General features: G+C 34.5%; 1 protein-coding gene across 3 annotated transcripts; it reads left to right on the top strand.

Moving 5' to 3' along the window:
• The first annotated feature begins 355 nt into the window (after nucleotides 1–355).
• LOC110039153 (peroxisomal (S)-2-hydroxy-acid oxidase) lies at nucleotides 356–12,327 on the top strand. 3 transcript variants are annotated; one of them, XM_020744113.1, is made up of 12 exons: nucleotides 356–741; nucleotides 971–1,124; nucleotides 1,828–1,952; nucleotides 2,207–2,253; nucleotides 9,651–9,728; nucleotides 9,841–9,965; nucleotides 10,676–10,742; nucleotides 10,819–10,881; nucleotides 11,241–11,310; nucleotides 11,410–11,510; nucleotides 11,608–11,712; nucleotides 11,933–12,327. In XM_020744113.1, the coding sequence occupies exons 2-12, from the start codon at nucleotides 988–990 to the stop codon at nucleotides 12,119–12,121; spliced, it is 1,107 nt and encodes a 368-aa protein (XP_020599772.1). In that variant the 5' UTR covers nucleotides 356–741; nucleotides 971–987; the 3' UTR covers nucleotides 12,122–12,327. The 3 variants fall into 3 exon arrangements, with proteins under 3 accessions (XP_020599772.1, XP_020599773.1, XP_020599774.1); XM_020744114.1 differs by having other exon boundaries at nucleotides 944–1,124; XM_020744115.1 differs by having other exon boundaries at nucleotides 356–775.
• Nucleotides 12,328–25,212: the final 12,885 nt, after the last annotated feature.

Here is a 25,212-nt window from a genome sequence, read left to right as displayed (position 1 = left end):
TGGAGAACACTATAGAGGTGGTCTAAAATGACATTAAATGTTCAGTGTCTTTTCTGATCTAGATAAGATTATAAAACCAATCCAGCTTGCCCTCTCCATTTTTTATAAGCATCCTTTCATACTCTTGGAAAACTAGCCCTTCAGAATCATCTATCATGGTAGTATGCACGTAAATCTCCATTTTATATTTCAATTTTATACACATTATATAATAATCTGTATAATATCGTTGTTTTAAACATTTAATATTTTTTCCTAAGTGCGTGGGCGGATGAGAGAATGCTTTTGCTGACATTCCTCTCTATATATATATATATATGCATAAACTGATTGATTGATTCTAGCTATTTTCTTTCATTAGTGCTTATCTTCTTCTCCGCCTTTCATTGTTCCAGATACAACTTTGAACACACAAACTATATCATTTGTCGTCTATTTTCGCTCAATTTTCTCGTTTCCCCAATTTTTCTGGTCATTAGCAATCGGACAAATGCGAAGTGAAAAAAAAAATGAGTTTTTGAAGTGCATATCTGAGATTTGTGGATGCGAAGGCTGTGAATATTCCCACCTTGTAAAGCTCATCCCGAATGCCGCCTGTTCCTTCACCCTTCCTCTCCATTTGAACGATATCCCCTTTCTCCCTCGCTATCTTTGCTTCTTCTAACCTCCAACTACAACGTCACCTTTCTAGAGCTCTCAATCTTCGGACATATTTATTCTTGCTCGCAGGAGCCGCTTTAGGTCCGCATCTCTTCCCATCCCATGCGCTTTTGAGGTTTTCTTCTTTTGCGTATTGATAAAAACGCAATTTTTAATGTGAAAAGTCTTTCCTTTCCCATTTTGCGTTTTTGTTGCGGGTTATAGATTTTTGTGTCGCATATTGAAAGCTTTTGGAGAATATTATTTCCTTCGGATTGATTTGTTCGCTTAGATTTTGTTTTAGGTGAGTGATTTTGGCGGTTTGGTGCAGGAGATTCTGCGGCAAGGATGGAGATAACTAATGTTTCAGAGTACGAAATCATCGCCAAGCAGAAGTTGCCGAAAATGGTTTATGATTACTATGCTTCTGGGGCGGAAGATCAGTGGACACTGAAGGAGAACAGGGAAGCATTTTCTAGAATACTGTGAGCTTCTTGCTATTTATCTCTGTGTTCCCTCTCTGATTACTACACGTTGCTGTAAGATTAATGGGCAACCATAGGCGGTATAGTTGTTCATGGTGGCTAGGATTTGAATCGGGTGCTGTTATAATCTGAATTTGCTGATGTCAGTTTTCTGGCTTTCAAAAATTGTAAATAAATCATGAAAAACAAAGCTTTGGGCTGAGTTGGTTAGAGTTTTTTAATTAGGGAAGCACAAAGGTGTTGGATAAAGAAGATGGAGTTGTTTTTCAAGAATAATATTGCTGCACGCTCCTAATAAATCTTTCTTATCACATAAACAATGCCACTTTTTTAACTTTTAAAAAGTGAAATACACATTTTTATGCATAGATAAGGTTGCATATATGTAAAGATTGAGGTTTAAATGTTGGATATGAAAATACATGGAGATTGAGTGATATGCATGTAACATTTCCTATGAAGTTCAGTTACTCTTATTTCTATGATATGATGATCCATACTAAGAAGATGGCAAAGATGTGTTTATTTCTTGCCAAATTGCATAAAATCTAAATTCATGATGGATGAACTCATTATATATAATCACTTTGTTAGTTAGTAATTTTTTTTTTGTCTTTTTCCACCTTTTGCTCTACTGCAAGTACTATAAATTATCTCTGAAAGTGTTTTATCCTTGTTGTTGCTACTTGTCTTGGATCTTTAGGTTTCGCCCACGTATACTTATAGATGTATCAAGTGTTGATATTACCACTACCGTCCTCGGATTCAAGATTTCGATGCCCATCATGATCGCCCCAACGGCTATGCAGAAAATGGCTCACCCGGAAGGTAATAATTTACGTAAAACCTGTACATAGACTGCCTTCTGTGCTTGAAGTTTTAATCTAAAGTCTAACAACTTTCTTCTTTAGAGTTATATTAAGCACTACTCCTGAAATTTATATATAAAGATTTGAAGTTTTCCTTCATTTCACTACCTTTTAATGAGAATTATAAGGCATCTTAGTTCTTAATAATATTTTTAAACATGTGGTCATCAATAGGAAATTATATCTGATGAATGAAATGGTGCATTGTCACAGGAGAGTATGCGACAGCAAGGGCAGCCTCTTCTGCTGGGACTATTATGGTTTGTGGCTATCACTTATTCTTTGAGTGGCAGGATCGATAAGATATTGACCTTGGGTTATAAACTTGAATGAATTTTGTTCATGCATCATTAGTGAGCATATATGAAGTTTTTTTTTATAGTGAAGCTTTTTTTATACTTTGCATGATTTTTGTAATCGGTGACATGGAGGCTACCATGCTACTCTTTTTAGATTGAAAATATCTTGCTTAAGGAGAGGATTAATATATGAGGCTGATTAGAAGAAATTAATTGTAATTCTATTTGTGTTCTTGTTTCTAATTAAAAGTAAAGTGCCAAAATAGTCTCCTAATTGTTACATGGGGCCATTTTAGTCCGAGTCTATAAAAGTGCCAAATTAGTTCTCAGACTCTTTAAATTGGGTCACAAATAGTCCTCCGTAGAGATTATTTCTGCACAATTAAAAATTTTAAAGACTAAATTAGCACTTATAAACTTCGGGACTAAAATGATCTCTGCAAAGAGCTAGAGCACTATTTTGACATTTTTCTGTTTTTCTTGATATCATACTACTATCAGAAAATTAAATAAAAAGTAGTTTTCTTCACTAGGCAGGTTTGAGCATTGCATGAGTTGATATGTAAGCCACTAGAAGCTTGTTATCAATTACTCATTGAAGATGCATTTTTTTGTTGTAGTGTTTTAATCTTTGCTACAAGAAGATATACACTGATGTCATTTAAAACTCCAGTGTCTTTTTTTGTTGAATTTTATATGCATTGTTAAATTTGTGACCCAAATTTTGTGGGCCCCACTTATCATCTTATAAGAAAATCATGAGCACGCGGATTTAAATTTTAGAAGAAAATTATGATCACATATATTGAAGTTTTTGAAGAAAATATGAGCACGTGGATTGAGGCTTTAAAAGAAAATTATGAGCATGCAGAATGAAGGCTTTGACTGTTTGATAAATTTTATAATAGTCTTTAGATTGCAATCCGTTTTTATTACTCTATTGGTTCCTTTTAATTATTATTTTTTAAATAGGACTTGTGAAAACTATAATTACCCCTTTTTGTTATATACAAGTGCACTCACTTTTTCCTATTTTTATTTTATGTTGGCTGAAGCTCTCAACATTAATTTTTCATTTGATATAGTGATTTTTCCTACTCTTGTAATGGTTTTTCTTATCTTTTTTTTTTTGCGTAAAATCTGTGTTATTTCTTTTATTTATTTCATTATTTATTGTATTAATTCAATATCAAGTTATAATAAATTATATTAGAGCCAAATTTGATATCGACGATGACAAGAATGAAGTACAACATTCATTTTTTAGATCGCAAAATAGATTTTCACTTAGGCAGGTTAAGAAGCGAGTTGTCTTAGCGCAAATGAATCTATACGACGTGCTACTTGGGTTCGAAAAGATGCTCTCATCATGGACGCTGGAGGAGAAATAACATAAAAATCAAAAGACCTTTCTCAAATTTATCTTCTTGTATAAAATTAGATTGTACAGAATGTTTGAAGGAGAAGACCACTATTGCATTATGACTAAAACTAAATAAATTATGCATGACAAAAAAGTTTTACAAGTAAGTTGCACTTGAAGCAACGTTCACCCTCTCACACACTCTCACACACTCTCATAGAATGACAGAAAGTGCATCTGTTATAGGTCACTTAACTGTCTTTAAGAAAATCCTTTCTGATTTAAAAGAATGGAAGTTAAGTATGACGAAGAAGATTTGACATCAAGCTTGGTGTTCTCACTGCCTTCATCATATACAATGTTTAGAGATATCATCTTGTATGTGCAATAGATACTTACTATAGATGAAATATATGATGCTCTATTTTTTAAAGTAAATATGAAGCAACTTGTGGATAAATCTGATTTTCAAAAAGAAGGCTTTGTCATTCGAGGTAGAACTCAAGAGAAGCGTTCTAAAACAAAATCTATGAATAAAGATAAGATCTACAATTACTGTAAGAAAATAAGCCACATCAAAACTGAATGCTATTAGTTGCATAATAAATATAAGAAAGAAATTTCAAATTAGAAAGACAAACAATCAAATCATTCTATAAGACCAGTGTCGTTGAAAAAGTTGCTAGTGAAGTTGAACTCTTAGTTGTCTCTGACAGTGAACCTTGTGATAATTAGTTTTTTGATTCATCATATATGTTCATATGTTTCCCATTAGGGACTGGTTTTCAACGTATGAAATGATATCGCAGGATACCGTGCAAATGGGCAACAACGCTCCATGTGTAATTATCGATTTTAGAACTGTTAGAAACAAGATGTTTGATGGAGTCATTAGAATACATGGAGATGTGAGACATGTCCCAGATATGAAAAGGAATTTAATTTCCTTATGTACTTGTAATGCTAAATGGTACATGTATTCTGATGAAGGTGGAGTTCCACAGGTCGGCAAGGGTTATGATGAAAGGCAGAAGAAAACTGTTGGACTATATGTTTTACAAGACTCTATAGTTATAGGTGATGCAACAATTACTATGTCCATATCAAATGATGAAGCAATTAGATTTTGACATATGCACCTTGGGCATATGAGTGAGAATGCGATGGTTGAACTGAGTAGAAGGGGCCTTCTAAGTGGTCATAATATTACTAATTGAAGTTTTTTGAGCACCGTTAATTTGGGAAATAGAAGAGAGTTAAGTTCAATTCTAGCATCACAATATCAAGGAAATACTAGACTACATATATTATGTTCTTTGAGGACCATCTACAGTATCATCTGAAGGTGTGCCAAATGTGTTAATGCTCATTAATCTTTTTCCAAAAAAGATTGGGTTTTCTTCTTAAAGTAGAAGAGCGATATTTTTATCACTTTTAAGGAGTGGAAGCTTATGATCGAGAAGAAGACTGGAAAGCAGATTAAATACTTTCGCACTAATAATGGGTTGGAATTCTGTTTAGTAGAATTTAATGTCTTCAACAAATTGGAAGAAATTATGAAAGACTTCACGGTTTGACACACACCTCAGCAAAATGGTGTGGCAGAGAGTATGAATATGACTATTTTGGAGAATTTTCGTTGCATACTATCCAATACCAAGCTACCTAAGTCATTTTGGGTTGAAGTTGCTTCTAGAGCTTGTTACTTGGTGAATCGCTTTCCTTCCATTTTTATTGACAAGAAGACTTCAGTCGTTTTAGTCAGATAAACATATATATTATTCTAATGTAAGAATTTTTGACTGTTTTACATATGCTCATATTAATAATGAAAAATTAGAATCTGGATCTATAAAGTGTATTTCTTGGTTATATAACTAGAGTCAATTGTTATAGGTTGTGGTGCCCAGAAATCATGAAAGTGATCATTAGTAGAGATGTTGTATTTGATAAGTTTGCCATGTTACATACAACACCTATTATAAAATATAAGAGTGATGATCAAAAGCCGATGTCAAGCAGATAAGTGGAGCTTTAGGTACATTATTGGGCAAAATTTTGAATCAAATTCAGATAATCATGGTGAAGTTACATTCTCACCACTACAACAACAACTATCACAATATTTTACTGCCAAGAATAGTGCAAAAAAAAAAAAAAAAAAGAAAAAAAAAAAAAAAAAAAAAAAAAACAGGCCCAAAGTTATGGTGAGGCCGATTTGGTTGCTTATGTTCTAAATGTAGTTGAAATCATCGAGTGTGGTGAAAAGCCTTTTAGCCATAACGAAGCGGTGAATTCAATTGACTGTAGTAAGTGGATGATTGTTATGTGAGAGGAGATTGAATCCCTACACAAAAATAACACTTAAGATTTCCAAAGTTGTCAAGACAAAAAAACTGTTCAGTGCAAATGAGTGTTTAAGAAGAAAGAAGGCACATCGGGAGTTGGAGATGCCCGTTATAAGGTTAGGCTTGTTGCAAAGGGATTCAGTCAAGTTTAAGGTGTAAATTTTGCTGATGTATTCTCTCTGGTATGTCAAGCATAGCTCAATTTAAAGCTTTACATGGTTTTGTGAATATGCATGATCTTGAGCTTGAGTAGTAAGTCGTAAAGACTATGCCTTTGTATAAAGAGCTTGAAAATGACATTTATATGTAGCAGTCTAAAGGATTTGTGGTTGCAGAAAAAGAAGATTATTTTTGTTTGTTGAAGAAATTTCTCTACGATTTGAAACAGTTTCCTAGTTAGTGGTATGAGAAATTTGACTCATTCATGATTGCTCGTCAGTTTAAAGAGAAGTGGTTATGATTTTTGTTTTTTACTTAAAAAAAAATAATAAAAGATCATTTATCTACTTGCTCTTATATGTTAATGATATGCTGATAGCTTCTAAGAATTAAAAAGACATCAAAATGTTAAAAGCTCAATTTAGCAGTGAGTTTGAGATGAAGGATTTGGGAGCTGAAAAGAAAATATTCGGGCATGTAGATTCAGAGAGATTGAAAGACAGATAAGTTATTTCTAAGTTATAAAGTGTACATTGAGAAAGTTCTGCATAAGTTTAATATGCAAAATGTCAAACTTGTTAGTACTCCATTTACCGTGCATTTTAGGCTCATACCAGGTTTGCATTCACAATCTGACGATGAGATTGATTTTATGTCTCGAGTTTCATATTTCAGTGTAGTCCGATATTTCATTTATGCTATGATATCTTCTTGTTTAGATTTCTCATATGCAGTAAGTGTGGTTAGCAGATATATGAGTAATCCAGGTAAAGAATATTGGAAAATAGTTCAGTGGATCCTCAAGTATCTGTATGGAACAAAAGATGCTTGTTTGCATTTCGAGAGGACTAAATATTGAGTTATTGGCTATGTTTATGTAGATTTTGTTGAAGATCTTGATAGAAAGAGATTATTTACAGGATATATGTTTATTATTGGTGGTTATGCGATTAGATAGAAGACTATTTTACAAACAATAGTGAAATTATCTTTAATTGAAGCCGAGTACATTACAATAATTGAATTTTACGAAGAAGCTTTCTGGTTGAAAGGTTTATTTAAAAAATTTAGTCAAGATTTGAAGATCACCAGACTAATGTGTGATGGTTAGTGCTATTTGCCTCAGTAAATATCATATGTTTTATGATAGAATCGAGCACATTGATGTTCTTTATCACTTTGTTTGTGAAGTTATTGCTCATGGTAATGTTGTTTTAAGCAATATCTGTATTCATGATAATCTTGTGGATATGATGACTAAGACACTCCCAATAGCCAATTTTTAAGATTACTTAGACTTGGTTGGTATTCATTTCTGATCATTAAAGCTATGTGGAAGAGGTTAGAAAGTTATATTCTATATATTTGGAAATTCATGTCAAGGTAAATATTGTTAAATTTGTGACCAAATTTTGTGGGTCCCGCTTATCATCTTATAAGAAAATTATGAGCGCACGGATTAGAACTTTTAAAAGAAAACCTTGAGCACACAGATTGAGGCTTTAGAAGGAAATTGTGAGCGCGTAGATTGAAAAGTTTGACCATTTGATTAATCTTATAATAGCTTTTAGATTGTATTCCACGTGCTATTATTTTATTGACTCTTTTTAATTATTTCTTTTAAAGGTCTTGGTAAAACTATAAATACCCTCCTTTTTATTATGTAAAAGAGGAATCGCTTTTTCCTATTTTGATTTTATGTTGGCTGCAGCTCGCCACTTGTAATTTCACAATTGATATAGTGAATTCTTCTTTTTTGCCCGTGATTTTTCTCCTATCGGGTTTTCCATGTAATATCTGTGCTCTTTTTTTTGTTTATTTCGTTATTTGTTATATTGATTCAATATCAAGTTATAACATGCATGCACACTCATGGAGAAATGCATGTTTTTCGTCATGGTGTAATGGAAGAGTCCATTTTTGAAATTAATTATCTTTGCAACATATTCAAGAGGAACTCATCACTCTGACTTCATTATGTGCAATATGAATGTCATTGTATTGTGCATTGAAGTACATTTATCTTCAACTGGATCAATTTAATTTGCAAATGATTGTTCTGTTGATGCGATGCATCTTCAGGATGTTTTAAGGAAGTGGAAAATTACATGTCAATAGTTCTAATAGTATGATTAACATACTTCGATATTTATTGATCTAGCAAATGTCTTATATAGGGTTTTTGGTATATTGTAGCATAATTAATCTCTCGCTTAAGACTCTGAATGAAACATATGGTGAAAATAAAATAATTTTGAGGCAAACAATTTTTAGTAATATAACTTATAAATCTATCATAATAGCCACCGGTAGGACTTTGAAAGGAGATACATCCAACAAGTCAAACATGTGGGCTTAAAGAGTCTTAATTTTTGTTCTATAGTAGAGTAACAAACAAATAAAATTTCATTAGTCTAACCATAATGAATTCATATAGGGATGAAGGCAATGATTCATTGAATCCTCCTTCCCTCTAGTTCTCCAACTCTATGATGCCCCTTTTAAAATATTGACTCCCTCCTCCCTAGGCTTGGTCTCTCATGTTCCCAATTTATCACAATCTCTAAGTCACCCCTTGTATTTCCTATAGCATCCCCTTATATAAGTAAGGAATGCCTACTACTATTAAAATACAGAAAATATTAATTACTAACGATGACTGATTGAATTCAACACAGGAAATCATAGATACAAATACAAGTTGTTTGCATTGATTTCTGCATCAATTCACCCCATTCTATGAACTTTTGTGGATTCTTCTTGGCCTATCTAGTTTTTCTCAGCTTTGATAAACTCTTCTCAACATTATAAATGTTGACATCCAACATTGAAGGCTTGAATGGCTTATAGTTTCTTAAATGAATCATTCAGTAAGTTTTTATGAAGGCATCCATAGCCAATTTGTGTGTGTTATTTTCATTTTTCCTTAGAATCTTAAATGACCAATACCGAATAGGTTTGATTTTTCCTCATTCCCTCTTCAATATCTCCTTATTGATTTTGAATCACATAACCTTCAAACTTTTTTCCTACTCGGTGCCAATTATGTTAAAAGTTAAATATCTCATAGCATGCTCAAATGAAGTCTATTTGTTAAATCGTGTCGCCATATTGAATGCAAATTAGATAAGCGATAGACTTTCATTCCAATTCCTTTGGTGTTTTCAGCTGAATTTTCTTAGCTGTTGCATTATTTTTCTATTAAATTTTGGATGAAACGCTGCATTCCTCATCCAAATAGTATCCATTATAGCCTATTGTAATATAATAGCACTAATTTGACACTTCTTATAGAGTTGGGACTAACATAACTTATGTAAATAGTTAGGGGACTATTTTGGCGCTTTACTCAAACTATAAGTACGAGTAAAGTAATGACCCTCTGCAAAGATTCAGGAAACAATTTTTTTACTATTATCTTTATTGTTCTATACCTATTTATTATTTATTACCACAGCTTTGCTTTGTTGTATGGCTTCTTTTTCTAGACACTGTCATCTTGGGCTACTTCAAGTGTTGAAGAGGTTGCTTCCACCGGGCCGGGAATACGTTTTTTCCAGCTTTATGTAAGACTTCTCCCTTCCCTGAACTTAGGAAAACTGTTCTTATTAATGGACTACAGCAAATAAATTCAACTGCTGCTGGCTTCTACTGTTTTTCCCAACTTTGAATTATCAGGTCTACAAAGATAGGAATGTGGTTGCACAGCTTGTCAGGAGGGCTGAGAGGGCTGGCTTCAAGGCGATAGCCCTTACTGTGGATACTCCTCGGCTTGGCCGTAGGGAAGCTGATATCAAGAACAGGTAATTCCAAGTTTTTTTTATTTTGTTATTAATTTTTTCATAGATTTTAAAGTAATGATTTTTTTTTTGTTTTGTTTTTTGTTTTTTTTTGGGTACAATTGTGATGTATGAAATTGAATAATCAGTCCCATATTCAAGGTGGTGAGTTTCTAAGCATGTTTCTCATGGAAATCAAAATTGTTTTTTTTAGGGGCGTTTAGATACATGCCACACAATTCTTATGAATTTACATATATAACGCCTAAAGTTTGATAATTATATTTTCTAACACTTAAATCTTCTTATAATGTCAAAAATATCACTATCATTAAGTTTTTGAAAGTAAAATGCTCCTTTTGATGATAGGCAAAATGATATTAATATGCAAATATCAACGCTTTGGTGTTAAATATGTAAATACATAAGAACTGTGTGACATGTAAGTAAATCATTCGTGTTTTTAATGCAGCTCATTTGGCCTTGAGTTCAAGGCTTAAGGTATGTGAGCATGTTAAAAATAAAATAAAATAATAAAAATTAAGCGGAAATATATTAGAACAGAATGTACACTAAGATGGCTAATTTTTAATTTCTTAGGCTTTCTAATTCGCGAAAATGCAAATATGATTCAGAAGTCAATGACATAATGCTGAAATGGCATTTCTTCCCAGAATTTTATCAAATTTTCACATTTTTTAAAATGTAATGCTAACATACACATAATCATATAGGTTTACATTACCTCCATTCTTGACTCTCAAGAACTTTGAGGGCCTGGACCTTGGCAAGATGGAGAAGGTGAGAGCCTCATATGAACTGCTTGCTTTTTCTTATAAGTTTTCTTTTTTCTAAATTCTTTTGCTGTTCTCCATAGACTGATGATTCTGGCTTGGCTTCGTATGTCGCCGGTCAAATCGACCGCTCTCTGAGCTGGAAGGTATGCCTTCGAAACTATGAACTTGGAAAGGGGACAAGTGTCAAAATAGCCTCCTAACTCTTTATAGTGAGGTCATTTTCGTCCCATAGTTTATAAAAATGCTCATTTAGTCCTTAGCTTTTTTTAAAATCGTCTAAAATAGTTTCCAGAGAAGATTATTTTAGCCTTAATTTAAAGATTTTGGGGACTAATTTGATACTTTTAGAGTCTGGGTCTAAATTACCTCGTGTAAACAGTAAGGGGGCTTTTTTGATATCTTACACACTTAGAAAGCAAAGCCATATTTTTCTCTGCACTTCTCTTCCATCAAACTTCCCATACAATATGTTAATGATTTGTCTTACTCTTTCGTTTACCAGGATGTGAAGTGGTTGCAATCAATCACTTCCTTGCCAATTCTTGTTAAAGGAGTTCTAACTGCTGAAGATGGTGAGAAATCTGATATCTCCACATTCATTTTTATCTCATTACCTCATGTTTTAAGCCACAATATTCATTCAAATTTCATGATCTGCAATCACCATGCAGCAAGTCTGGCTGTCCAAAATGGCGCAGCTGGTATCATAGTATCCAACCATGGAGCACGACAACTCGATTATGTTTCCGCAACCATCACCGCACTCGAAGAAGTAATTTTCTATATCGATTCTCCCTAGCATAAAAAAAAAATAAAAAAAAATATATTTTTGGGAGCAAATTTGGTGAACAATCAATCCATGAATTCAGGTTGTCAAAGCTGCTCAAGGCCGAATTCCTGTTTTCCTAGATGGCGGTGTCCGCCGTGGAACCGATGTTTTCAAAGCACTTGCTCTTGGGGCCTCTGGTGTTTTTGTAAGTAGCTACTACATAAAGTATTAATTCATGTGAGAGCCTGATTTGGTTAGATTATCAAGCTCATTAGTTCTCTTCTCGATAAAATTTACTAAAATGCATCATTCAAGTCTGTTAATAATGTTTTGTGCTGCATTTGTCAGTTTTTCCTGCAGAAAAAAGATTTCTTTACAATTTCTTTTCTTTGTGAGAGAAACTGATAGTTCATTAAAAATCCCAGATAGGAAGGCCTGTGGTGTTCTCTTTGGCTGCTGAGGGAGAAGCAGGAGTGAGAAAGGTGCTGCAGATGCTCAGAGATGAGTTTGAACTCACAATGGCTTTAAGTGGCTGCACCTCTCTGAAAGATATCACTCGAAATCATATAATTACTCCATCTAACACAAACCATGCCATTTCTGCGAGGCTGTAAATCGGTTTTGAGTGATTTTAAGGAGGAAGAAGAAGAAAGTACTGGTTCTGAAGATTCAAGTTCCGATCTTGATGATGAAGGTAATAAGTAAATTTATAAGATTTGCTATAAATTGTAGCTGCATATATTGTATAACTTTATTGTTGCTACAGTTCTTGTGAGATCTGATTATCTGATTTTGATAAATCTGTGAGAAAGTTTATGCTCTTTCGTTTGAATACAATCAATAATTTTAGCAACCTAATACCAATATATATATATATATATAAAAAAGAAGGAATGGTCAGAGGCTATTATACGAGCCTCTAGTCATTCCTAATGTGTTTATCAAATTGGAGTACTACCTCCTTAAGGCTAACTGTGCCAGAGGGGATTCCAATATATAAGGATAAATAAAATCAAGGAAAAAATTCATTGAAGTATGAAATATATAGGATATTTGTAGGTATAAAGAGATAATCTAATAAGTTTTAAACTATATTATAATTTAGACTTTGTAAGTTCTTATAGTAAAATTTTTGTAATTTTAAGCCTTTGTTTTTGTAATATTCTTTCATATTCATTTATGCTTCAGTTATTTAATATTGATATTATCGAATATATTTTATAATGTGCATGACATCAAGACTGTGAAATGATGTGTTTGATTCATTTATGCTCGTTGTCTCCTAAAGGAGTACTTGGAAATAAGGAGTCTATCTATATATGTTAACATTGACATATGCTATCATCTCCCTAATTTTGACTTATAATTCTTTATTTATCAATTTAAGGATATAATGCATGATTGTAAAAAATAGTAATAATTATAATAATAAATATATAATAATACATGGTATTTTGGCACCTTTGATAGCTACATGAAATGCTGAGCTGCGAGTAGGCGTGAGTTCTTGGGTCGCTCTGGCCAAGCTGTAAGTCCGAGCCCATTCACGAGCTGAACTTGAGTGTTTATCGACCTCGATCAAGCCATTGAATTCGGCAATACGAAATAAAGCTTGAGTTCTTTACATGATACTATTGAAAGTTAATAAATGGCTTGATTTTTTTTGAATTGATAAACATTTGTTAGTATATTAGTCTTGATTTTATTCCTCATTGTTTCACCTTGGCACACACAAAAGGTGATGATTTTTTATAGGATCAAATGTATATTCATGTGATGGAATGATTCATATACTTTTTTAACTATAGAAAGAGAAAAATATGACAGACTAAACATTGATTATTGAAAAATAAATTAAAGTAAAATAGTGCACAAAATAACAAAATTATATTTTGGATTGCTTGAATATAAGTTTTATTTTTTTTTTGGTTTAAGAAAACATATAAAAATTCTATCAATAAAAAATATTTTAAAAAAATTATAATAAAAATAAATAAGAGAAAAAAAGAATTAAAAGAGACACTAAGAGACCATTTGGGACATTTTTTAATTTTATATATGTATATTTAATTTTATTTATATTTGGATTTGAAAAAAAATAAATTAGAAAATAATTTAATTTAAATTTAAACTATTAAAGAAAAAAATCATTTTAAGTGGTTTTTAAATGAATTGATTTATTTTTAAAAAATAACAAATAAATTACTTATAATTATGCTAAACAAATATAATCTCAACAATAAAAGAAGAATAAATTGATCTTCATTAAAGCCAAAAAAAAAAGAAAAAGTAAGAAAAATGAGGTAACTAAGGCTTTTTAAATTAAAGATAATTATTTATTTAGCACTCCATTGGATTTATTAATTACATCATCGATACATTTTTCTTAACATCTTGGGGTTTGTTTGGGGAAGCTGCAACTTATTAAATAATTTGCTGATAAACTGACTAAAAATATTCTATTGATAAGTTAGGTGCAGCGACTACTACAAATTTTTATTTTTTTGGAAAATCAGATTGCTGTCAGAAAGCTGTCATCACACCTAGATAGGTGCGGAGCGAAAACGTTGTTTTCAGCATTTTGAAAACACATAAGCTACCTGGATCGTCCGATCAGAGTGGTCTATTCATTCATTATTTATAATCTAGATTATAAATAAACTTTCATCTCTTCTTGAGAAGGGGACTAGACCTTGAGCCAAAGGAATACTAGAGCCTAGAGAAGATGGAGCTGAAGTCCGATATTATGCATCGACGATTCGATGAATACTTCCAGCTCTTGCAGTCGTCAACCACCGTCGACAATCACTAGTTAGTCGCCATCAAACAACATCAGCTGCCACCCGCTCTTGACGGTGAAACTTCGTGCAAAGTAACAAACAACCGCAGAATTACATAGCAACCTACAAAATTGTGCATCTTCCCGAACATTGCGTTGACCCCGAAGATGATGTACTAAAGCTCCAACAATTACTCCTCACATCAACTGCTCCCTACTACGAGACAACGAGTTCTTCTACTCACGAATTTTAACTAAAAAACTCTTCTCACCTATGGGGACATGAGAATGTACTTGTAATCATAAACTCATAGTGAAACATTTCAATCGGGCAAGACCCCGCAGTCTTTTTAATTTCTGAATTTCCTAAGTAAAAATTTTTAATGTCTCTATCAGTAATTTACTTTTATTTGAGTGTGATAGATTCTCGTACGATGCAAAGACGATAATTTATTACCCTGCTATCGTGAATCTTCTAGCATTCATCAATAATACTGATATTTTGATATAATATTAAATATTTAATTGTTATGTATGTAAATATAAAAACATAAATATTAGACATGAAACTAAATAGGAATTATCAAATATTTACGTTACTGCCCCCATTATTTGTTGATATGTCAATATCACTACTACAGAATGTATCTATTTATGAATAATAATAATAATAATAATTAGTCAGTGTAAAAGTCATAGCCGTTTTTAAGGTTTAAAACGTTTCACACGGTTACGCGGTTGCTTAAGAATAAAAACACCAGTCTTTGAGATTAATTAAGGGTCCATTTGAAGCAGCTTATTTGGTGCGGTGGCGTTATGAATATGTATTTGAACTGTTTGGGTAAATTATATTTTTGCAACTTATACGTTTTGAAAAAGCTAAAAGTAACGTTTTCACACTGCACCTATCTAGGTGCGGTAACAGCTTTCTGACAGCGGTCTGACTTTTTCAAAAAAAAAAAAAAAATTTTCTAATAGCTATCGTACCCAGTTTATCAACAGATTATTCAATAAACAGCAGCTGCCTCGAACAGACCCTAATTATATCAAGATAATTCTCATATAAAAATAGTTTCTATTATATATATATATATAAAAGACAATAAAATTTTATTGAAATAAAATAAATATTTTTACGAGAATATTGTTATTCTTAAAAATTATTTGTTGAAATAAATTTTTATTGAAAGTTATTAACTGCTTAAAATTTAATTTGTTAAGCATTTGCTACATATTAGATACAAATGGTATATTTAAGTTTATAATTTTAAATGAGAAAAGAAATGTTTGATATTTTTATGAAAAACATAAAATTGCATTTTGATCAGAAGCATGTTATTAAGGTCAATTGTATAATATTAAATTACATATGAATTAAATTTGCATTACTCACCCTTTTCTTTATATAAATGTCGATTTTGCATTTCAGCCTCTAATCAATGCATTCTCTTAAGTATAGTGGTAGGTTTTAATTTTTCTATTAAAATAGAATTGTTTTGTTGACTTTTGGATCTTTTTTGTTTGAGATACATGTTGTGGTAATTTGAAATAGAATAGAATGATCGACGATGAAGTGAAAAGTAGAACGAGAAAAAGCTTGACATCAAAAGGACACACATATTTATGTAGTTCGGCAAATTGCCTACATCCACGAAGTTACAGATGATTTTATTAATTGAGGAATTATACCGTTTGATCACGTCAACAATTACAAGATCTCTCACTTGCTCTCTCTCTCTACACCGAGATTCACCCAAGAGCAAGAACACCGAAGAAGGAGAAATACGTACAAAAGAAAAAAACCTATTTCTCTCCTGCTGCAAGCCAACATGAAGAAATCAGGAAGATCACATTTTTCTTCAACTATCTTTTTCTTCCTTCTGACAAACACGCAAAAGCAACAAAGAAAGAGTACCTTGCAAAACACCTGTCTTATTCTTCCCGTAAACCTAAAAAAAAAAGATCCAAGCAGAGAATCTCCTTCCTTCCTGCCCTTACACGTGAGCAAGAACTCCTTAAAGCAGAGAGTTCTACAGTTTCACGATTCAAGGAGGCGAGTCTCTGTTTCACGAGAGACGAGAATTTTGTTTTGCGAACCGAATGAACGGAAGCAGTTCGCGAACGTGACGAGGGGCGGGAGCGAGATGGGAGCGGGAGACCTTTTCGTTTCGCGTGAGAGAAGGATAGGTGGGTGTACAGTTATGTTTTTTTTTTATTTAACCGAGCTCCACACAACAAATCTCTCACTTAGAGAACGGTACACATACTACAACGTTTTCTTACTCAAATTCATATCATGCACTGACCGTGTAGCCCTTTTCTTCAAACGTGTTATCCTCCACCTCTGCAACTCAAGGTCTATGTCTTCACCTCAGAAGACCAACTGAAGTTGCGCACAATTTCAATTTCTCAAGAGTAACACCCTTTATCAATATATTAACAGGGTTCTGGCTTCCACAAATTTTCTCAAGCATCAACTGTCCGTCATCCAACAATGATCATATGAAATGATACCTGATCTGAATGTGCTTAGTCCTGGACTGAAATGTTAGATTCCTGGCAAGGAATATGATACTCTAACTATCACTATAGAGAATGCCCTTCTGATTCTTCTTGCCTAATTCCTTCAAGAAGCCCTGTAGCCATATCATCTCCTTTGCAGCCTCTGACACTGTTATGTACTCATTTGTATTAGACAAAGAAATTGTCTTCTGCAGATTAGAGCCCCATGATACTCCAGTGCCACCAATAGTATAAATATAACATGTAGTATTTCTTCTGGTATCAATATCTCCAGCTAGATCAGCATCAACATAGCCCCGTACCTCTGAACTCTTTCATGAGAAACACAAGTGAATTTATTCATATCCTCTTAAGTACCTCAAGATCCACTTCATTGCTTCCCAATGTTCCTTTCATGGATTGCTCATGTATCTGCTAACAACTCCCACTCATGGGTAATATCTGGTATGGTGCAAACCATAATATACACAAGTGAACTAATAGTTGAAGCATAAGAAACCTTACTCATGTGATCTCGTTCCACCTCTGACTTAGGTGACTGATTCTTACTGAGTCTGAAGTGACTTCCCGAGGGTGTGCCAACTGGTTTGGCTTTATCTATGATGAACTTGCTAGGTACCTTTTTCACATACTCAGTCTGAGAGAGTCTCAACATGCTTCTTCTCAATATGCTTCTGACTCTATCTTTGACAATTCTCATACCAAGGATTTATTTTGCCACTCCTAAATCCTTCATTGTAAAGTGTTTTGACATATACTCCTTCAGATTATTGATCTCCTCAATACTAGCACCTACAATAAACATATCATTCACATACAACAGTATGATGATATAGAAATTTTCAAAATACCTAAAATAACAACAATGATCTGTCTGTCATCTGTTGTACCCTGCAATGTGCGTGAAATTATCAAATTTCTTGTATCACTGTCTAAGAGCTTGCTTCAGGCCATACAAGCTCTTCTTCAATCTGCAAACTAACTCTTCCTTTCCCTGTACCACGAACCCTTCAGGTTGGTGCATGTAGATGTCTTCTTCAAGATCCTCATGAAGAAAGGTTGTCTTCACATCTAACTGCTTAAGAAAGAGATCTTCAGTAGCCACCATAGACATTACCATTCTGATGGTTGTAAGCTTCATCATAAGAGATAAAATCTTAGAATAATCAATACCATGCTTCTGCTAAAAACTCTTTTCAACAAGTTTAGCCTTGTACCTCTTACTACCATCATGCGTAACCTCTTACTGTCATTATGTTCAGTCTTCACCTAGTACACCCACTTGTTGTGTAATGTCTTCTTTCCAGATGGAAGTTCTGCCAACTCTCACATCTGATTTTCTAACAGAGAATCAATCTCCTCCTTCATGGCAGCTCCCACTTGCTCAAATTTTTATCTTGCAAGGTTTCTTCATAACTCTGAGGTTCTTCACCATCTGTCAGCAGAATGTAGTTTAAAGTTGAAGAATAATGATGTTAAGAACGTCTAGCCCTTTCTGACCTGCGAACTACAACTGTAGGCGTAAACTGCTCTGAAACTAACTGTGGAATAATAGGAGTGGATGCCTCGGATCAACTCTCCTCTTCACCTGCATTTTTGTCCTGCACTGTGACCTCTGGTAAATCATCAAATCTTACCAACTCAGATTCCTTCAGTGTTGTTTCAGAAACTGTACTGGACTTGTCCTTGTACATAACATTCTCATTGAATTCCTGCTCCTTATGATCTGACCCTGATCATCCCAGAAATGATATCTAAATGCATCATATTCATAGCCAATGAAATAACACTTCTTTGACTTAACCTCAAGCTTATTTCTAGCATCCGTATTAATGAGAATATAAGAATGACAACCAAAAGCCTTAAGGTGAAAAAATTTTACCTCTTTCCCACTCCAGACTTCTTCAGGTAAATCATATTTTAATAGAACATATGACCCCTTGTTGATCAAATGTACTGACCGCTTCTGCTTAGAAAGTAGGTGGTAGTCCTGCGTGCAATCTCATGCTTCTAGCCCGCTCATTAATGGTCCTGTTCATGCGCTCTGCAACACAATTTTGTTGTGGTGTCCCTGGAATGGTCTTCTCTATTATGATGCCCTGAGCTGCACAGTACTCCTTCAACCCACCATCAATGTACTCACCACCATTATAAAACCTCAAACATTTCAGTTTTAAGCCTACATCTGTCTCAACAATGACCTTCCAAGTCTTGAATACACTAAATACATCAGATTTATACTTTAAGAAATAAAGTCATACCTTTCCGCTATGATCATCAATGAATGTGATGTAGTAACGAGAGCCTCCAAGAGATGTCACTGGAGAAGTTCCCCACACATCTGTGTGTACAAGATCCAGCTTTCTTGCCTTTGGCGTCCTGCCACCTTTCAAGAAACTGACCTTCCTCTTCTTTCCCATAATGCAACTCTCACAGATGCTGAAATCAACAGACTTCAGTTCTGGTAGCTTGCCTCTGGACTGAAATTCTTTCATACCTCTCTGACTCATGTGGTCAAGTCTGCAATGCCACAACTCTACTGTGTTCTCTACAACATTAGTATCAACACTGTTAATTAAACCAGTGGTTATATATAACGTACCTGTTTTCTTACCCTGAGCCAGTGCCAATGCTTCTTTAGTAACCTTCCAGGTGTTATATGAGAAAACTACTAAATGTCCACATTCATCAAGCTGCCCAATAGAAATGAGGTTCTTCTTCAGTTCAGAAATGTGTCTGACCTTTTGCAGAGTCCACTTGTTCTTATTTGGAAGTGCAATGTCAATATATCTCATTCCTACCATGTTCAGAGCTTCTTCATCAGTCAGATATACTTTCTCAAAATCATCTGCAACATTATTCCGCATCGATTCCCGATGAAAACTTGTATGAAAAGAAACTCCTGAATCAAGTATCCAGTCATCAACATAACTATGAACTGTCAAAAGTAGTGCATCCTATGATTCTTCAGTTACCACATTTGCACCATCATTCTCCTTCTTCATAGGATTCTTGCAGTTCCTCTTTATGTGGTCAGTTTTTCCACAATTCCAGCAAGTTACTTGTTTATCAGGCCTTAACTTGCTCCTGTTTCTGTTCTTTGATTTTGATCTTCCTCTAATTGAGTTCCTATCATGTGATCTCCCTTTGGAATCAACATTTAATGCCAAAATCGAACCTAAGATCTCACCAGAATCTTTTTGTGCACCTTCTCAGCCAAAATTAAATCACGAACATCTTCATATTTCAATTTTGATTTACCTGCATAATTACTGACAACCATCCCCGTAGCTTCTCAGCTATTTGACAATGAAGCCAATAAGATCAGTGCACGTATCTCATCATCAAATTCAATTTTCATAGACAATAATTGATTTGTGATAATATTGAAATCATTCAGGTGTTGTACAATAGACGTACCTTCCGTCATTTTCAAATTAAATAATTTCTTCATCAGATATACTTTGTTACTCGTTGATGGCTTTCATACATACCTGACAGGGTTGTCATAAGATCTACATTCGTCTTCTCCTTGACGAAGTTGTGTGCAACGGACCTCGATAGGGTCAATTGAATAACCCTCAAAACTTGTCGATCCAACATATTATTCAGTCTCATTCATTCTTTCAGGTCTTTTCCCCAATAATGAAAGATAGAGTTTCTTCCCATAAAGGTAGTCTTCTATCTACATCTTCCAGTAACCAAAATCTGTGTCATCGAACTTCTTGATCCCTGAAACCTTCACTTCATCTGCAACCACTGGCTCTGATACCAGTTGTTGTGGTAATTTGAAATAGAATAGAACGATCGACGACAAAGTGAAAAATAAAACGAGAAAAGTTTCACACCAAAAGAGCACATAGATTTACGTAGTTCGGCAAATTGCCTACATCAACGGATTTACAGAGGATTTTATTAATTGAGGAATTACACCGTTTGATGACATCGACAATTACAGGATCTCTCACTTTCTCTCTCTCTCTTTACAGCAAGATTCACCCGGGAGTAAGAACACTGAAGAAGAAGAAATACATACAAGAGAAAAAAATCTATTTCTCTTCTGCTGCAAGCCAACAAGAAGAAATCAAGAATAACACATTCTTCTTCAACTATCTTCTTCTTCCTTCTGCCAAACACGCAAAAGCAACTAAGAAAGAGTACCATGCAAAACACCTGCCTTCTTCTTCCCGGAAACCTAACAAAAAATCCAAGCAAAGAATCTCCTTCCTTCCTGCCCTTACCCGTGAGCAAGAACTCCTTAAAGCGGAGAGTTCTACAGTTTCACAATTCAAGGAGACGAGTCTCCGTTTCGCTAGAGACGGGAATTTCATTTTGTGAGCCAAAGGAATAGAAGCAGTTCGCGAACGTGATGAGGGGCGGGAGGGAGATGGGAGCGAGAGACCTTTTATGTTTCACGTGAGATAAGGGTAGGCGGGTGTACAGTTACATTTTTTTTTATTTAACCGGGTTCCACACAACAATACATTCGAAAGTAGTAAAAATATTTTAGTATGGATTGCCTTTGTGTATAGATATTTAAAATTATTGAATTACTTGCACATTGATCGTATGTTAATGTATATTAATGTTTTGTTGTATTATTATACAAGATCCAACCTAATACGATATCAATAAATTGTCATCATTTAGCATGAATCTCGAGGTGTGACACAAATCTTGAGATAATTTTTTGAGCACGGAACGTTCAAACTTCATATAGAGTTCCAATTTTAGCAAATTTATAGTCAAACTGACGGCTTGACAAGAAAATTCAATGACATCAACATTGACCCAATTCAAGTCAAATCAAGTCCATGCCAGGCATTTAAACCAATTTTGAAAGCTTATGTTGTCCAATGAATGAATATACAATGTTCGATTCGAGTGAGAAATGAACGAAGAAACAAGGTTCAGGGTAAAGAAATTCAACAGGACAAACTTCACATTCTGGAAGATGTAGGAGGATGATTTGCTGGATCAGAAAAAAATATAATTTACACTACAAGGAATTACAAAGAAGCTTGAAACTATGACTATGAGGAATGGAAAGTGTTGGATTGAACGACACTAGGTTTGATCAGGTTGACACTTTCTTCATCTATTGCGTTTAACATTGTGAATGAGTAAACTACAGTGGATCTCATGGCGGTACTGACCAAGATGTATGAAAAACCTTCTGCTTCTAATAGGGTTTTTCTGATGAAGAAATTATTCAACATGAAGATTATGAAAGATAATTTAGTGGCAGGGCATCTTAATGACTTCAATGTTGTGATGAGTCAATTGTGTTATGTGAGGATTGAGTTTAATGATGAGGTCAAAGCATTGGTGATTCTATTTTCATTACTGGAAAGCTGGGATGGTTTGGTAACGATGGTGAGTGATTCATCATGTACTTCGAAGCTGAAATTCGATGACATCGTGGGTCTGATGTTGAATGAAGAAGCTTGCAAAAAAACAACAAATGGTGAATCTTCAGGTTCTGTATTGAATGAAGATAGTAAGAGAAGAAATTTGGGCAGGAGTACAGGTAGAGGAAGATCCAAGTCTAAGAAAGGAAAGCCTAAGTCAAGCATAGGAGAATGTTTGAACTGCGGTAAGAAAGGGCATTTCAAGTGAGACTGCGAAGCTCCAAGAAAAGTTGGTGGTGGACGACATGAAAGTAGTCTTTCTACTAATATCTCCACATGTGAAATCCAAAATGACACTCTGGCGTTATCCTTAGTCAACATTGAATTCTGGATAGTGGATTCAAATGTCTCTTTTTATGCTTGCCCCAATAAAGAGGTATTTAAAAACTACGTTTATATTTATCTAGGAAAAATATATTTGAGAGATAACAAGGTCTACATTATAATAAGAGTGTTGTTATCAAGTTACCAAATGGAGCCCTCTGGAAGCTTACTGAAGCCAGACATGTTCCTAGTTTAAAGAGAAATCTTATCTCTATGAGCCAGCTGGCAAAGTGAGAACTTGTGACTACTTTCATAGGTGATTCATGAAAGGTGGCCAAGGGGCATTGGTGATGGCTCAGGGCAACATTGACGACACCCTTTATCCGATCAATGAAATGACTGTTTTCATTGATGTGATTAAAATGAGGGTAGATGGAGGTCTGTGGCACTGTAGGCTTGTCCATATGAGCGAGAAAGATATGAAGTCCCTACTTTCAAAGAATAAGCTCCAGGGTTTGAAATCTGTTGATCTGGAGAAGGATCTATACATGGTGCAACCACAAAGGTTACAAGGTTTCATTCAAGGAAGGCTTGGTTTATAGATTGAAGAAGCAACTATATAGCTTGAAGCAAGCCCTGAGATAGTAGTACAGGAGGTTTGACAGGTTCATGTCTGATAATGGGTACATGAAATGCCAGATAGACCACTGTTGTTTCATCAAACACTTTGGTAACTATTATATTTTGCTTCTTTTGTATGTGGATGTCAAACTAATTGTAGGGGCAGATATGGAGAAAATTAGAGGCTTAAAGAAAAATTTATCAAGTGAGTTTGAGATGAAGAATTTAGGTTCAACTAGGAAGATCCTCAGAATGAGAATTAGCAGGGACATGTGTGCAGAAATACTAAAGTTGTCTTGGGCAGAGTATGTTGAGAAGATCTTATAGAGGTTCAACATGAGTGAGTCAAAACCAGTTGCATTCCTTTGGTTGGTCACTTCAAATAATCTAAGGAGCTACCGCCAATCTCTGAAGCGGAGCAAGAACAGATGAAGAAAACTCTGTACACTTCGGCAGTTGGAAGTTTGATGTATGTGATGATTTGTACCATAAAAAATATTTCATATGCAGTGGGATTGGTCAGCAAGTATATGGGTAATCTAGTCATGCATCAATGGAAGCCAATAAGGTGGATTACCAAGTATTTTAGAGGAACAGTCAACATGGTACTTTGTTATGGAAATGTAGGGAATGGTCTACAAGGATTCATAAATTAAGATCTGACAGGATATGTGGACAATAGGAGAAGTACACTGGTGTACATATTTACTTGGGGAACAAAACAAAAAGTTAAGTTTCTAGGTTGTAGAAGATTGTTGCACTTTCAACTATGGATGCACAAAATATTGTTATTACTGATGATAACAAGGAAATGATTTGGCTACAAAATTTCATGGCAGAACTGAGAAAGGAGCAGGGGATTTGAAAGCTCTACAATGACAATATGAGTACGATTCATCTTGCTAAGAATGTTTCTTTTCATGCTAGAACAAAACACATCCAGCTAAGGTATCATTTCATTCGATCTCCCTTAGAAATGAGCTGTTATTTCTGGAAAAGATACATATATCTAAAAAATATTGTGGATATGTTGACAAAGATGGTTACTGTTGAGAAACTAAAACTGTGATTGGCTTCAGTTGGGTTTCATGAAGGTTGAGACTGGGGGTGAGCCACACCATGATACGTGATCATAATATGTGACTATGAAGGCAGTTTGGATGGAGATGCAAGTACAAAGGACTAGACTCGATGTTATCAGTCTCCAAGTGGGAGATTGTTAGGTGTGGATTCTGATTGGAGAACCCATGAGCAATAGATAGGCTAACTTTCTTGCAAAGTGTTCTCGGTGCCTTGGCACCTGACTATGGCCACTCAAGCGTTCATTGGGTGTTCCCAGATCAACAAGGTGGAAATCCTACACCCATTCTGGGTACTTAGGCACCTAAAACTTGTCTAGGTGCCTAGTGACCAAAGGAAAATATGTTAAGATTTTCATACCTCTTTATACTGTTTTTAATGATATTGCACTTTAAAGAAAGGTATTTTTGATGTTTTGTTGCAGGAATGATGAATTAGGGTCAATGGAGCAAAAAATGCAAAAAAAAAAGCAAATTTGGAGCAAAAAAGACCAAAATGTGGAGAATTGCACTAGGGCGCCGACGGCGCCATCGAGGCCGCTGACGGCGGGATTGACGGTTATGTGACATGTACAATGGATAAGGCCGGATTTTGGAGGGGTGCATAAGCAACTCTTGGGAAAACTCATCCACATCTTTAATGAGAACATTTTGGCCGAAAATAGAGAGACTTTTGGAGTCCTGGAGGTTAGAAAGGATCCATTAGTGCGTAGAAAGTTTGCTAGAGCGTATAACTGTGAGGAATTCTTCGAGAAATTGTAAGAGTGGAGGGAAAGTGAGAGATTTCTTCCTCCTTACTAATTCGAAGAGGAATTCTGTGTGCTGTAAAGAAAGGAAGAGATTCAGAGGAACTTCAAGGAGTGTTCTTGGGGAGAAATTTATAGATAAGTTATTTACTTGTTATAGTTTATATGGATTTGATTTTATATATGAATTCCAAGTTGTGTTGTGCTTTCCCCATGAGTTCTGAGTAGTTTTCTCTGTCTTTCTCCTTGTCTCGAGATTTGTGAAATGGTGATTTGAATTGG

Source organism: Phalaenopsis equestris, unplaced genomic scaffold (genome assembly GCF_001263595.1).
Source record: "Phalaenopsis equestris unplaced genomic scaffold, ASM126359v1 Scaffold235604, whole genome shotgun sequence".
Lineage (NCBI taxonomy): Eukaryota > Viridiplantae > Streptophyta > Magnoliopsida > Asparagales > Orchidaceae > Phalaenopsis > Phalaenopsis equestris.
Note: the sequence above shows the minus strand (reverse complement) of the source record. Positions and strands in the feature narration are given on the sequence as shown.

Excerpts from the sequence above, each read along its gene's own strand:
- LOC110039153 (XM_020744113.1), top strand. The coding sequence starts at position 988 with ATGGAGATAACTAATGTTTCAGAGTACGAAATCATCGCCAAGCAGAAG. Across the intron at positions 9,966-10,675 it reads GAAGCTGATATCAAGAACAG|GTTTACATTACCTCCATTCT; the intron begins GTAATTCCAAGT and ends ATAATCATATAG. Across the intron at positions 11,713-11,932 it reads TTGGGGCCTCTGGTGTTTTT|ATAGGAAGGCCTGTGGTGTT; the intron begins GTAAGTAGCTAC and ends TAAAAATCCCAG.